The following is a 16,771-nucleotide window of genomic DNA, read 5'->3' on the forward strand; positions in this document are numbered from 1 at the left end:
GCTTTTCCCCCCCCCCCCCCCCGCCCCACCATTTGCTGCCTTTACCACCTGCCCCTTCCTGCAACCATTTACCCTATTTGGTGGTTCTGGCTCTATTTCTGGCCCAGGGCATGGAGTACATGATGACTCTGGCTTTGGCCCATCCTGGCAGCAGCAGCAGCAGCAGCAGCTCTGGTCCCTGGCCCAAATCAGGACCAGAACTGGAGATGCAGCTACAACAGCTCCCTTGCTACTATATGGTTTTCCTCATGTTCCCTTCCATCTTCTACCGCTTGGCACTGTGTATGCCGACCCCTACTTCTTCCCCCTGTACCATATGATTTTTTCTGCACTCCTTTGCAACATGAGCCATCCTGGCCCCAGCCAGGCAGCAGCAGCAGCAGCAGCTCTGGTCCTGGCACAGCCCTGTACTTGAATCCAAGATGAGGGGTCCCCCCCATTTTGAATGGAAGAAAATACTGTGTCTTGGATTCGAGTAAATGTGGTTATGTTGCAAGGGTCAGCCAGTCAGCTGTTTAAAAATATCAGTATTGAGGCCTCTTGTCCATTCAGAATCCTTGTGCAGATGCATTACAGTACAGTCTGTAATTCCGTTATCACATTTTATATTTCCACAGGACTCCAGTCTCAGTAAGATGTAGGGTACTTGCTTATTGAATGATGATTCAATAGTTTTGTCTTCTTATGATTAGTATCTCCCGTACCTTTTAGTGAGCTCCCATACCTTTTATATTAAATGCTAGCCCACTGGTTCTCACCTTTTTTAGACTCAAAGCACCCCTTGGAAAATGCCAACTATTAGCTTTCACTCGGTTTGCATTACAAAAGAAAAAATGGATCAACTGTTCTGTTGCAAAGAACTAAAGACCACAACACACATAACAGTATTTTTAACAACGCAGCCCCCTGAATAACTGGGCTAGCTAAACCCTGCTCTGAAGACAGAATTATTAATTTTCTGATGGGCTTTTCTGTGGTACTTACTGTACCTGTTTCTGGGTTCCTCAAACATGAATGAGATCATTTTACCAGGATTGCCTACTCTCTAGGAATAAATTTGTTGGGTATTATTATTACGGCTCTTGTTCTAAATACACTTCATGCACATCTCTCTTGCTAGCTCCATATCTTTCTCTCTCACTTCACTCTGCTTTTTCAGACTAGATTACAGTGCATTATTGAAGAGTCATCTACTTGTATTTTTCCCCTCTCTCCTCTTTCAGATCTTTATGAGTCTCTTTCTATTTTCTTTAGCAGGGCATTCTACATTTAACCTTGTAGTTTAAGTCCCAGATTCCCCCTTCCACCCCAGATTTATAAAATCTCACTTTTAAAAGGATAATAAACCCATTAGCATGAACCTACCTACACATCAGTGTTCTCACTCTCACAATTAGTCATTAGGGAAATGATGGCCTTTGTGGTCCAGGAGCAGCGCCTATGTGAGAAGCCAAATCCTGCCCCAAAATTCTAGAAAGGGCTAAGATCTTTGTGCTAGAATTCATACCAAGTTGCTAGTCTCTGATCTTTAAAGACTTAAATTTAATAGGGGTCTGAAAACATTCAAGCCTTTTAATCCCCTCTCACTGCTGGAAAAGAGGGGAAGATAGAGCTATTCATCTGGAGAATTGAGGGTATTGCAATAATTCTTTACTTTAGTTTTGGAACAGTCCTGCTATTAGATCAGGCTAAAACTGTCATTATTGTTATAGGGCAGAGCACTTGACCTAGTTTTCAGTTTCAGTGTTGCATACTGGGTTCTCAATTGCAGAAGCAAAATCTGACAAGACTGTCAACCTTCAATCCACTGCAGCTATGGAAAGCAGTAGAAGAGGCACAAGGGGATCTGTCTACAGACTCAGGAAGATAGATGGTAGTGTCTCAGTTAACTTTCCAGATGCAAGCCAAATTGTGATTGCACCCTTTTCTGGCAAGTCAGTTTGTGGTACTTCCTGCAGCCTTCTCCTGGTCTTTCAGCTGATCTGCTCAAGCTACATTTTTCAAGGTGATATGACCTAAATTTTCTGTGTTCATCCCAGAAGAGTTCCACCCCTTCCAGGCTAGTCAAAGTCCAATATAAAAACTGAACAAACTCTTACACCCCTTATGGGCTTAGTCTTCAGACAGGGCTGTGCCCCACCTATACTCTGAAAAGTACCAAGAAACCAAGCGCTTCCACTGCTACCAACAGCTCTGTTCAGCTGTTGGTAGCCAAACAAGGCAGTCCTTTCCTGCCAGCTCTACCTTTTCTACAAAAGATCTGATAAGCTTGTCTTCTTCAGTAGCTGGTTTCCAGCTGAACTAAAGCTGTGGCTTTCAACCTTCTTCTTGCAATCTAATACCTGTCCCAGGAGTCACTTAGGTGGGGATGACTGGGCTTTCAGCAGCCTCTTAAATATTTCCTAACTTACTTGGGTTTTATGTAGTTTATTATTACACAGATGTAAGCATCATACATCATAAGGTATAGGAATGTTTGATTCTGTATATTAAAACAACATTTTATTTCATGGTTTGTGTGCATACACAAGTTTTTTTCCTTTAAAATATTTTGACTTGTCGCATTGAATCTGAGTTTATCTGTCTGAATTTAATATTTGTATGTCATCAGATGCCACTAATTTTTCATTTCATTTGTACTAAACTCTCTTCCAGTTAGTTTTTTCTGTGCATGTTTTACCTACTTCGCACCATTTTTATCCATCCATTATCAATTTTCTTCTGTATCCCTGCTCTGTTTGTCTCTGTTTAACTCAGATAACATAATAAAAGACATCAGTGGCAAGAAGTCCATTTCTACCTTATTGGTACTTCAGAATCAGTCATAATGTCCAGTTTTGGGAACTGAATTTAGCATGAACAACAGTACTTGCACTGCTTTCCAGAGATAAATGCACAATTTGCTGATGAGTATTTCGAGCCTACAAATCAAAGTTCCTAGAAAACAAGAGACAAAATTACTTTCTCCCTGTTCTATAAATACAATCCTTAGTTAAGTTTCGGCTATAAAATACTCAACATGTTCCAAACAGAAAACATCCAGCTCCATCAAAAGTGGTTTATTGCACAAAAGAGGGCTCAGAATACCAAATTGTAATTATGAAAATAAACAGGCAAGAAGAAAGAAAAATGATAAAGCAATTAGTCAAATACAGAAGCAATTAGAATAGGATAGGAAAAATAAAGAAGAAGATGGAAAAACAATTAGACAGGAGGGGATTCAAAGAGCAAGAAAATGGAAATGTATCATTACAAGTAGATTAAATTTTAATTAGAATGCATTATATTAATCTTAATCATAGCCTAATCTGTCCTGCAGGGTACTAAGAAAAAAAACTAAGGTACAACATATTTTACTGTATTATTAATATTTTGTTTACATCTCAGAGATCCATTTGCAATCAGTATTTTAAATCTGTGATTGTGGCAGACTTGACAGCTCTTCACAAAATGTTGCAAACTTAAAACAAGCATACCTGGAGAGAGTTGGCTTCCATAAAATCATCTGGTAAAGGATTTGGACTTTACGAGTTGATATCAAAATGGCTGCATAATTTTATCCTCAACACAAACATTTACTGAACAGTTTCAGTAGTTCATCTTTCCTCAAAAGAAATAGTTTGATAAGAATAAAGCCAGGTGTGAAGTATGGTGTTGTAACTCCTAATTTGTACTAGTATAGAGTTTATTAGCATAATCTGTAATTCCTCAGCTGCTGAATACATCTCCTTGGGTCAGACTGCGGGGCGCAGTCCTTTGATTTTATTAAAGTATATACATTTATTTTTAATCCTTATGTCAGAATATGACAAACCTGAATTGAGAGTGAACCAGTTCAGTGCCATCTGGCTGTTCTTTACAGAAAACCTGATGCAGGAGCCTTGAGATGGGCTCCATTCATTTCAGCTGGGATCCCACAGACTTCATGATTCTGTAATTGCATACTTAGGCATTTTTCCCTAAGATGCCATGAAACGCAGCATTTCTATCATTGAATGAACATTTGCTCTACTCATGAGCCCAGTATTTTCTCTCCTTGCTTGCTAAGGAGCTGCTACAGGGCTGGGCAAAATGCACCTGCGGGCCAGATGCAGCCTGCCAGGCCATTCTATCTGGCTTGTGGGGCCCCTAAAAAATTTAGAAAATGAATATTTGTCTGCCCCTGGCAGCCTGTCACATAGCCCTTGATGACTTGCCAAAACTCAGTGTGCGGCCTTGCACCCGAAATAATTGCCCACCCCTGGCCTTGAAGCTACTTAAGGTTTTTCATCTTTCTCCACATGGGTGGGTTCACTGGATCATAGTGAAAGCTCTTTGTGCTGAATTAGGAAGCAAGAGGTGGAATTTTGCTTGCAATCTTCCCCTTCCTGATTTGGAAGTTTGGGCTGGCAAACTAGGCAGCCCGGAGAACAAAGAAGTGGAAAAAAGCTAATTTTGTGCCAGTATTTCAAAAGGGAAGACAGAAAGACCTGAATAACTATAAGCTGGTAAAATAAAGACTGATATGGGATCAAGTCAGTAAAGAATTAAAGGATAATAGCATAACCAGTTCTGTTGAAAATGTCTTATTAAACTAAATCAATTTGTTTGGTGACAAGCAAGGTTAGTTGATAAAGGTCACTTGATGTATATAAGGCACTTACACTTCTATAAGAACTTGACTTATACTTCTGCCTCACAATCTCCTTTAATTAAGGAAAATTAGTACTGCACAAAATCAGTGTAGTTTATAGTAAATGGATTAAAACTGGCTAATTGATAAATCACAGGAGTTGACATCCACTATGGGTGTTTCATTTGGGGTCCCCACAGGGATGTTTTTCTTGACTCAGTTTTGTTAATTTGTTATCAGATATCTGGAAGAAAATATGAAATAGTTATTGATAAAATTCACAGAGGTCAAACTCTGGAAAGTAAATAATGAGAGATGCAGGTCAGTCAGCCGGATCACCCTGGATCACTTGTGAAGGTGGTCTATTTGAGCAACATATGATTTTACACAGTCAAATTAAGTCATAAATCTAGGAGGAATGTAGGTCACACGAGTGAAGGCTGTATACATTTAATGACACTGGAAAAAGTCTTTAGTGTCTTGGCAGATAACTAATTGAACATGAACTCCTGATATGATGCTGTAGGAAAGAGGTTTAGTGCAATATTGCAGGGAAACCTTGAGTAGAGATAGGAAGATGGCATTACCTCTCTGTGGCTTTTTGTAAGACTATTATTGGCATATGGTGTCCAATTCTGCTTCAAAAAGAAGGCTGAAAAATTGGAAAGGGTTCAGAATAGAACTGCAGGAATAAGGCTGGGTCTGGGAAACCTGTCTTTTGATGGAGAAACTTAAGAAATGCATTCTATTTAATTTATCCACAAGAAGATTGACGTGCTTTGATCATGACCTTCATTTAATTGTAGAGGGAAAAGATTTTTTTTGTTATATCCGGTTCCTTAATCTGTCAGAAAAAAGATAAGATTCAGTAGTTGCAGATGGAAGGCAGAAAACTTTTGTTTAGAGTAAGGCATGATTTCTTTGAACTCCAAGAGTAACTAAGCAGTGGAACAACTTGTACAGCAACGTGGTGGATCCTCTTTTACTTTAAAGCCTTCACCTAAAGATGGGTAAAAGTTTTTTCTCAAAGATACAAAAATATGTGCTTGACACAAAGATTACTGGGATGAGTTTTCTACCTAGTGTTATGGAAGAGGTGAGATGAGAAAATCAGAAAGGACCTTAGAATCTATGGACAGTGCAGCAGCTAAGGATTGAGAAGTCAAAATGTTTTTTAAATTTGCTACAAGCACCTTCCTTTACTGATGCAATTGGAAGGAGGCTCTGAATTGAGTTGCAGTTGCTTGGGCAGCAGTGTAGAATCTGAGCTGAGCATAACAAAAGACATCCTTGCAAGTAATCATGCTAGTAAATACTCATCAAATAATGTTATGCCTATACTGTTTTCAGCTGTAACCCATAGCTGTGTGTGGCATGAGTTGTTTTTTTGCTGGGATGGGAATGGGAAAAAGCAATATTTCTTGGTAACAGAGTGCATTTATAAATTAGCATTACCACAGAATGTAAGTGCTTTTGCCACAGAGTTTGGTACTTCTGCCTTACAGAGTGTATGTGTCCTGGCTTACAATATCAGTAGAAGTTTTAAGCATGATTGAAGTTGGGCACCTTTTAAAAATCTGGACCTGAGTAATTGCAGGTGTGTCCTCAAATAGTATAAACAATTGTGGTGGGATAAACTGAAGAACTGTAAATTGCCAGAATGAAAATGAGGCCTGTTGTTCAGTGGGTGGCAGTGGAGGGTACATCATAAGGTAGGCTGGTAGCTCCTGGAAAAGGAAGGATTTTTGCTGACACTGTGGCATTCTCTTCTGAGCCTTCTGTCTTTCTATCTTTTTCTCTTGATTGGCACTCAAGGCTTATGCTACAATAAATTGAGATTCAGTTTCAGTATGGAGGATGCTGAGTTCAGGTTCAGGAATGTTCACTTATCTCTGCTAGAGTCTCCAGAGGTCTCCTCTGCCTTTCAGCTTCCTGTTTTAAGCTTCTGTCCCAGACATCTTCACTGAAGTACCCAGCAATCACCACCTCAAAAAGGAAATGGCACATTGACAACTTGATCTTCAAAACAAATCTTGTTTACACTTTTTCCTGCCCTTCCTTCCCTCCCTTCCTTTCCAACCTTTGTCTTCCTAATTTCCAGCTATGTACTTTTTCACAGACTGCCTCTTTTCTAACTTGGAGAACTCAACTACAGTAGTCTCCCTTACTTACCTTTGGCATTATTTCCCCCTCCTCTTCTCCCCTCCTTTCCTGTCTCTCCCCATTGTATTATTCCTTATTTGCACCTATTTACATTCTCACTGACATCATGTTGCACTTTTAGCTTCTTTCATTCCTTGGAGATCTCAGAACATCAGACTGCCTATGCCTGAAGAAGGGTGCTTGTGCCCAAAAGCTTGCCAAGAACTTTTTCCCAACTACTCAGTTGGTCTAGTAGAAGATATCACATCTCCACAAAGAAGTCTGTCTGTCTATATCCTTAGACTAATACAGCTACAACCAATACCTCTGCAAATCTTATTAAAGGCACTTGAAAAGTGGAAAGTTTGAAACTCAGAATGATTTTACATAGAAAATATTTTTATTTTAAAAAGTAAAGTGCCACTAGCTAGTAAAAGCTTGTTTTACTGTCTGCAGCATCATGGATAATACTGAACAGCTACCTCTTGAGTTGGAATTCACACTTTCCATTTGGTTACTTTCATCACTACCCCATTTGCTAATGAGGAAGAAGTGTGTGTATATATATAAATCAGTCACTCGTAATCTAAATATTATATATGGATAGCTAAACTACTTGAAATTTTACACCCATGTTTCCCAATGATTATTGTATTATTCTAGTTGATAGTTAAAATACTCCCTACTGAATATTCGACAGACAGACATGTTGTGGACCTATGGAATGCCAAACATTTCATTTATGACTAAGGCTTTGAACTGCATACCATTTGGTGAGTGGGCAGTCTAATTTCTATTTGAGCCATCCATCAATTGGTCTGAGCAACCTAAGAATAGAATGTCACATACAGTGTTAATTAAAATTCTACAACACACGTTTGACTTAAGCACAGTGTTTCATTAGTTTGGGAGCTACTGGAAAAACAGCAGTAATTATGCAGTGTTAAGTTATGTATGTTTGTCTTGGGAAGTCAGTAGAAAAAAAATTTGCTGTTAAGGTATTTTCTTCATTAACTCATGCCTTTATTAATTAATGCAACTATCATACTCTCTAGAAAGTCACATCTTTTGGGCCTGGCTCACTGGTTTTGAATGTGCTGGATTGGCTGTATTGATTACAGTATCACATATTGTTCTCTCAGGACTACAGTCTTATTTAGTGCACCTGTCTGACAGTGGAGGAACATTGCTGGGTGGATCCCACTCTCTTTTTGGTTTAGTGAAGGACCGGTGTCTTTATTGTCCTTGTATCATGCACTCCAGATGTTTTATGATGTTTAGTGAAGGGGTGTGCTAGAAGAGGAAAAATCCTCCTGGAGCTAAGACTCTGTGCTGACCCCACAAGGTTTAAGTTCTATTACACCAACTCTTAACAGAGGACTTGTAACAGCTTGGGAAATCTGAACCTTTGTGTCTCCATCTTTAAAATAGGAAAGGTAATACTTCATAGAGCCATTGAAGGTGTGCAGATGGATGGAACTTTCTGTAAGCTATTTTTTTTAATATTGGAACCTTATCTTGCAGCAATTTTTGTTTTGCTCTATGCAAAATTGTTCTCTCGGAAGAAAAACAAGTTTGCCTTGCTTGGAGCATGCAGCCTCTAGAGTCAGATAAACAAAGGGGAAGTGAACAAATTAGGAAAAGCATTTCAGTAAGGAATTAGTGTGTTAGGATTCTTTTGTCAATGGTGGAAAGTGTAACGGCCATGCATGCTAGTACTCATTTATTCATATTCACCTTTGAGTGCCTCAGTATCAGGGAATTGACTTTCATTGATTGATTTCTGAATGATTTGTTTGTTACTTGGTTTCTGTAGTATGGAAAAGACATCCTCTTTGGTTATGTGTTCTAAAACATTAGCAGTTTGTTGTTCCAGAGTGTTAGTGAAACCTTGGCAGCAAATCAGAGCAGTGGAGTAAGCAGCCTAACTAGGACAGCAAAGGCATTGTTCTGCTGCTCACTGAAGGAAGTCCTTTTAATGACTGACTGTTGGCTCTGCACCAAAAGCACCTTATTGGGGCTTCATTTGGATGCAAGGATAATGTTGTCAAAGCAATTAAAGAACAAGAGCAGAATATAAAAGAGCAAGGCTTATGAGAAAGTTGTATTTTTTGCTTACAAGCAGTGATAATTAAGTCCCAGAAAAAAGCCACCACTAAGAAAACCAGACCACTGTTTAAACAGTGATAAAGGTCTGATTTCAAATGACCAAAACATTTAGAATAAAAGCTGACTCTGTCTTGCTATGTCCAGTGTGGCGCACAGTCGTTACGTCAGGGCCTCATTACACATTGTACTTTGAGCTGCTCATATATTGATCACTGTTAGTGTTAGGTCACACCTTAAAGCTAAATACCTTCTCTGACTGACCCTACCTGCACAGTGTGACTTGCCACACTGTTGGTGAGCAGGGGTCTGACTAGGAGCTACAGCTGTGAGTTGCCACTACAGGGCTGGTGAGCCAGGACAGGCTTTTACCCCTGGTCTGGGGGGGGAGGGGGGAGAAGTGGGTTGAGGGGGGTGGGAACATGAAGCTGGAAGGTGGAGAGTTAATACAACAGGTGGGGGAAGAGTGGTGAAATGAAGGAAATCAGCCACTGAAAGATAAAATAAAAAGTAAAAAAAGAAAAAAAGAAATAAAGAGGAAGTAAATTAAAGAAGGTCTCGTGTTTTAATTGGGATTTGGCATTTGGGTGTGGAGGGTGCTGGTCATCCTTTCCAGGGTGCTTGGGAAGTGGGATTGGTGAGGCAAGGCACTTTTGGGGAAGCTACTACCTCTGCTTCAGGAAAAAAGCCCCAGCTCATGGGGACCCAGTCTGGCCCCCTACCTTGTTCTGCCCTCACCCCCAGATGCTGCTCCTGGACCTGTCCATGCCCTGCAGCCTGGCTATCTGGCATGTGTTCTGCAGGCTGTTTGTGTGGGGTTGCACCCCTGCGGGTGGGAAGGTTGGACCCCCAGGGCCGGGGGGTATGCTGGCTTGGTACCAACACTGCCTCCTGGGCGGTAGAGTTCAGGGGATGGGAAATTTGTACACGGAACAGCGGAGTGAGCGAAGGGACACTGTATACTGGGATGCTGGAACGGTGCAACTTGGGCAGTTCATCTGTGGGGAGTGGCCACACACTAATGGAACTTGAGCTGGGTAACATGGATCAAAGATAAACCTTCCCTGAGTAGCATAACTTTAAGCATCCTAAAGTGTGCTTAAGATTAGTTTCAGGTTAGTGTGGACAATCCAGGGGTTAAGAGCTCCAAGAGTATCTAAAATGACTGTGTAACACGGCCCTAGGAACAGTGTGTGGTACACTGAGGGCACTGCAGCAAAGACAAAATGTAAAAGAAGGTTTGAGAAAAACCCTAACTTTAAATTTCTTCCTTACATTAGTCAAAGTTCATAATATTTTGTTTGATCTCTTTCACGCTCAACCGTGATGTATTTCATGACAGTATCTTCCAAGTACCTCCATTTCAATCGATACCATGTTGCTTAAGTCTTCTATTTGCAGTGTGCCTCAGTGCTTTTTGATGCAACTTCAAATCACTATAGGATGCATTGAAATAAGAAGAGTAAAGTTGTTAATACCAAAGTTTGACATGATTTGTTAAGCTGAGGTATGATATTGAATTGGAGTTGTCATGCATGCAGGGATACATAGCTTTAGGTAATGGAAAAAAAACCCCTTAATACTTTTTACCAAAACTTTATAAATATGAGATGGGAAAATTAACCTTTTCTTTACCTCATTGCTTTCTTTCCAATTATTATTTTGACATTTTTTTACAATTAACATTATGATCTTAAACATAAATCCTAGACTTTTCCTCTTGACATTTTTGGTATAAAAATAGAATGAGCATTGTAGTTCATTATATTACATCTTACTGGTTTTACTTGATTTCATTTTTTTAAAAATATTTCATTCCCAAACCCACATTTTGTATTGGCATTCTCTGCTTTAATAATAGTGAAAATTCAGATTTGGAGGTTGTAAAATTATTGGGGTTTTGATGATTTAATTTCTGAAGTCATCTTTTTTATTTGTTATTGAGTTTCTAAGTTCTGTTGTCACTGTGGTCTAGTCTTCTTGATTTCTGTCTGAAGGCTTTAGCTAGCATCTATTATGACTTTTTATTATCTATCATTATTTTTTATTAAAAAAGTGTGAATAGTTTTAAAATTCAACAGTTGTAAAATGCTTTTACATTAATAGCTAAAGCTGTGTCTACACACACAATTTTAGTTTGAGTATTCTGATGTATGAGGATTTTGATATCCATCTGACCAGCCTTATTATATTCATTGTAGTAAGTGGTTTGTAAATATTTAATATGCCCTAAAACCACAACTTCATAAATAAATAAATGAGCTTATCTATTGTTTCTGGTCATGTTTTTTACCATCTGAAACTAATTATGTTTCTTTCTTTATGTTTTAAAGGATCAGTTTGATAACTTAGACAAGCATACCCAATGGGGCATTGACTTCCTGGAGAGATATGCAAAATTTGTGAAAGAAAGGATAGAGATTGAACAAAACTATGCAAAACAATTGAGGTAAGTTGTTGTCTCTATAAAGAAAAAAAAACTTATGCAGCAACAGTTGCTTTGAATTATGTTATCAGTTAGCAGATGGATATGCATGGTTCTGTGGTTCAAAGTCTGTTTTTTATTCATCATATGAATTAAATCATAGTTGCTTTTTACAACACACAGACTTTTCTCAGCTTCGGTGTTATGAGTGTGGAGTACAGCCTAAATCTTTGAACTGGAAAGATGGATTCAATGGGATCTTGGTACTGTTTTGCAAAAACCACTGATACGTCTTGACTGGTTATTATCTTTCTTTTTTATAAATGAATATTTCATAATGTTAGCTAGATCACTTCTTTATCCTCTGTTCAACAAAGTTTAGCAGCAGAAGGGTGAAATAGTCATTCCTCTCAGAGCTTTGTTGCTTTGCGTTAGAATTTGGACTGCTATTATAGACCTTGGCCATCTGTGTCTTTGGAGGCCCTTTTCCAGTCCCCTGAATACACGTCTTTCAAGTGCCTGGTCTGTCTCTCCAGTGTGTTTTGGGATAAGAACCTACAGGCCACTTGAGTCCTTAATATCCTCAAGTGTTTTCCCTTGGGAACCTGTAGACCAGTGGTTCTCAAACTTTTTTTTGCGGACCACTTGAAAATTGCTGAGGGTCTTGGCGGACCACTTAATAAACTTTTGTTTCATTCTATAAATCAAAGCACACAACTCATATTTTAATATCAGTAGTCTTACCTTACAAGTACAGATATTTTCGATTGTTCCGCAACCTTTCTGTGGACCCCCTGAATGGAGCTTGCAGACTAGAGTTTGAGAACCTCTGCTGTAGACTGTTAATAGCTTGTTGTGATTACAGAGACAGTGGGCATGTCTACATGTTCATTAATGTGCAGTAGTACTGCGTATTTAGTTTAGTACTTGCTTAATGAAGCACTAACTAAATGCGCAGTAGCTAGAGTTACTGAGCAGTAATGCCGGTGCATGGTTTTTTAGTGATGCTTACTGCGCAGTAGCATATTAGAATGGTTTTTTGCCTGGCATGCTACTGGTTATTAGACTATCATGCATTAAACGTCTCATGTAGACGTGCCCAGTTTCTCCAGAACTAGTGGCCTTTATCTTGCTGACAAGTGTACAGCAACGGATATAAGAGACCCCTGTGTATATATACTTTCTGAGCTATGCTTGCCTCTCCTGTCAAGCTGCCTTAGCCATGAAGGTGGACCCTGTTCCCTTAGGGATCAGTTGCAGCTTGCTCACTGCAGCCTCTGTCATAGCCTGTCAGTCTGCACTTACTGACAACTTCCTCCTCCCTCTCTCAAAAGCTAATTTATTGATGTCCCTCTTCCTATCACTGGCAAAAACAACTCATTTCCAAGGGTTGGAGATGAGGAGCCCCTCTTCCTTTCTTTCAACCTGGCTTTTGTTTTTTAGAGAATGTTCCTTGTCTAAGCCAGTGCTTTACCTCTTCTTTCTGGTGTCTTTAACAACCCCTTTTGATCTGGCACTGTGGATTCAGGCAGGATACTATTATGTAGATACACTATAGGCATATTTTATTTGATCAAAAAACCCACAAATATTTCCCAGTTCTCCACATCAGGAACATAAGGATTTCAGAAAAGAGCGAGTGTTTCAGAGTGCAGCATCATTCCATGGCTCACTGTTGGCCCGTTTTGATCAGGTTGTCTGTTTAAATGAATAAACCAACTTATGTCCAAAATCAAAATCTTTTTTTCCATGCAGTGTGAACAAGTGCTCTGTCTGCTTAAGTAACTGAAGCTTTATTTCTGACCACCTGCTAGTTGGGAGCCACCTTACTGATTTCATAGTTTCATAGTGCTTAGGGTTGGAAGGGACCTAAACAGATCATCAGGTCCAACCCCCTGCTTCAGGCAGGAACAAGTGCTGGGATCATAACACCCCAGCCAAATATCCAGCCTCCTCTTGAAGACCCCCAAGGTAGGAGAGAGCACCCCCTCCCTTGGGAGTCCATTCCAGAGCCTGGCACCCTTAACCGTAAAGTAATGCCTCCTGATTTCCAGACTGAATCTTCTTTCTAGCAATTTGTGGCTGTTATTCCTAGTAACCGCTGGTGGTGCCCAGGGGAACAGAGCCTCCCCTGATTTCTGCTGGTCCCCCCAGTGAGTTTGTAAACAGCCTGCCGGTCCCCTCTCAGCCTTCTCTTGTCGAGGCTGAATAGATTCAGGCCCTATAGCCTCTCTTCGTGGGGCCTGGCCTGCTGCCCCTTGACCATGCGAGTGGCCCTCTCAAGGTTAGCCACATCCCTGTTGAAGTACGGCACCCAGAACTGGATGCAGTACTCCAACTATGGCCTGACCAACGCCGCATAGAGGGGAAGGATCACCTCCCTGGACCTGCTTGCGATGCATCTGTAGATGCACAACAAGGTGTGGTTAGCCTTACTGACCGCTTGTGCGCGTTGGCGGCTCGTGTTCATCCTGGAGTCAACAATGACTCCAAGATCCTTTTCTGCCACCGTGTTGATAAGAAGGGTGTTCCCCAGTCTGTAGGTGTGTTGCTGGTTCCTTCTCCCTAGATGCAGTACCCTGTACTTGTCTGCATTGACTTGTCTGCATTTCATGTGTGTTCCTTTCTTAATTTTACAATGACATTTCTAAGCTATAAAGCATTTTACTGTATATTGAGGCCAGTTAATTTTTCATTGTTTGAGCATATTTACTGAGGAGAAAATATAAAAATATGTGTTTTGGTAAAACTCATGTTATTAAAATATGTTGTCAGTGAACTAGACCAGCGCTTCCCAAACTGACATTGTGCACCACCAATTTAAAATGATACAACCTTAAGTACCATCAGCAATTTTTTCAGTTCATCCTTAAGTACTACCAGAAAATTTTTGTCTTATAAAGTAATTATAATAAATCTGTTAATGTGTACCAGTGACAAGGTGTCTGTACCACTGGTGGTACATGTACTACAGATTGGGACCTGCTGAACTAGAGAATAAGGATGTTGTTGATCATTGCGAAGTTCCAAGAATAGATGCAGCTATACACAAAGTATATTAAAAAATGAATTACACTTGTATGCATATTTCATTTAATTTATAATGAGAAAGAAGTTGATTTTCTTATATGCCATGGGGTTCCCACTGAATCTTTGGAACTGAATTATCAGATGTTGTTTTTGTTACAAGTATCCATTGTTGATCAATAGGGGAGAGGGGAAGGTCTGTTTTGTTTATTTCCTCCTTGTGAATTACAGACAATTCCAGAGGTTGACTCCCTTTGTGTTCTGTGCAGAACATTACCTTTCACATTAACACTGTTGTGTGTGGGGGTTGCAACTTTTGATTATGCTATGCAAATTTTCTAAATTTGTTCAGCTTCTTCAGCCTGGACCTGAGGAGGAAAAAGCCACTCTAGTTGTGGAGTCTAGGTGAGCTCTGCCCTTCATTAGTGAGATATGATCTCTGGAAACATCTAGCTGACCTGAGTCAAATAAAGACTTTTTTCATGAATTGTGATGTTGCTCAATCTCTGCTGAAAAGCGCACATACTGTCTTGATTTGTTTTTCAAATAGCAGGTTAATGTATATTTTTAATCATGACATTTACCTAAATTGCTATTTATAGAAACTTGGAGAAGTTATTTTAATTCTCTCTAGCAAGCTTAAACATTCACTTGTGAATGCAAATTATGACCATATGTGTTTGTTTCTCAAGTCAGTTTTTCTTTGATGGGAGTTGAAAATGTAGGCTGCTGATTATTATCCAAATGTAGATGTGGCACATTTTTTAGAGATATTTTGAGAGCCAAAGCATGAGCTCTTAATATTCCAAAGAAATTCTGTTTTGTAAACTCAGCTACCACTACAGCATTTTCTAGGACTGATACAGTCTTTTAAATTGAATATTTTCTCTGTTAAGTTATTAAATTAAACATGGTGTAATCATGAACATTGTTCATCAGAATGATTCATTGGTTGAACACCAATCTCTTTCAGTATATCAGCAGGTCTGGACCTGCAGAGAGCAAACCAGGACAGCCAAGGCTGCGATAGAACTCCAGCTAGCTACAAATATCAAGGATAATAAAAAGTCCTTTTTTTAGATATGTGGGGAGCTGGAGGAAAAACAAGGGCAACATTGGACCCCTGCTAAACCGGATGGGACAACTGACAACCGATGCCCAGGAAAAAGCAAACTTGCTAAGTGGGTACTTTGCATCAGTTTTTCATCAGTCCCATGGGACGCCCCTGCCCACTATGGGTCAGGGAGGCCTGGGTGAGGGAGATTCCTTGCCCTCCATTGAAGCTGACCTTATGAAGGAACACCTTGACAGGCTGGATACCTTCAAGTCAGCCGGCCCTGATGGGTTACACCCCAGGGTACTCAAGGAGCTGGCAAGCATCATAGCTCAGCCCCGGCACAGATCTTTGAGAACTCTTGGCTCTCTGGTGAAGTGCCTGAAGATTGGAAGAGGGCCAATGTAGTGCCTATCTTCAAGAAAGGGAGGAAAGTAGATCCGCCAAACTACAGGCCCATCAGCCTGACCTCTATCCTGGGGAAGGTCTTGGAAAAGATTATCAAAGAGGCCATCCTTAACAGACTAGCTGATGGTAATATCCTGAGGGATAGCCAGCATGGGTTTGTTGCAGGTAGGTCTTGCTTGGCCAATCTCATTTACTTTTATGACCAGGTGACCTATCACCTGGACAAGGGAGAAGAGATTGATGTCATATATCTTGACTTTAAAAAAGGCTTCGATTTGATATCCCATGATCACCTCTTGGCAAAATTAGCTAACTGCGACCTTGACCTCACCACAATCTGCTGACTGGGGAATTGGCTCTGTGGTAGGACTCAGAGGGTGGTGGTTGACGGAAGCCAATCATCTTGGTGCGCAGGCACCATTGGGGTCCCTCAAGGCTCTGTCCTAAGGCCTATACTGTTTAACATTTTCATCAGTGATGTGGACATTGGTGTCAGAAGTGGACTGGCCAAGTTTGCCAATGACACCAAACTCTGGGGTAAAGCATCCACACCTGAGGACATGAGGGTGATCCAGGCAGATATTGATCACCCTCATGTCCTCAGGTGTGGATGCCTGAGGACATGAGGCTCAGGAAATGGGCAGATGACAACCTAATGGTATTCAACACTGAAAAATGCAAGGTTCTCCACCTTGGGAAGAAAAACCTGTAGCATGCTTATAGGCTTGGCAGTGCTACAGTGGTTAGCACTACATGAAAGGGACTTGAGGGTCATGATTGACCACAAGATGAACATAAGCCTTCATTGTGATGCTGCAGCTAGTAAAGCGAGCAAAACACTGGCTTGCATCCATAGATACTTCTCAAACAAACAGTGGGACATCATTCTCCCATTGTACTCTGCCTTGGTGAGGCCGCAGCTGGAGTACTGTGTCCAGTTTTGGGCTCCACAATTCAAAAAGGATGTGGAGAAGCTTGAGAGGGTGCAGAAGAGAGC

The 16,771-nt window shown here is 40.4% G+C and overlaps 1 protein-coding gene across 1 annotated transcript in view; it reads left to right on the plus strand.

Moving 5' to 3' along the window:
- Positions 1 to 16,771, plus strand: part of FNBP1L (formin binding protein 1 like) — a 72,442-nt gene that overhangs the window by 13,775 nt on the left and 41,896 nt on the right. The window contains exon 2 of the mRNA XM_019501630.1: positions 11,194 to 11,309. Within this exon, the coding sequence (XP_019357175.1) occupies positions 11,194 to 11,309 (116 nt within the window). The remainder of the gene's footprint in view (positions 1 to 11,193; positions 11,310 to 16,771) is intronic.

This window comes from Gavialis gangeticus, unplaced genomic scaffold, assembly GCF_001723915.1.
Source record: "Gavialis gangeticus isolate Ggan-Ray unplaced genomic scaffold, GavGan_comp1, whole genome shotgun sequence".
NCBI classification, from domain to species: domain Eukaryota; kingdom Metazoa; phylum Chordata; order Crocodylia; family Gavialidae; genus Gavialis; species Gavialis gangeticus.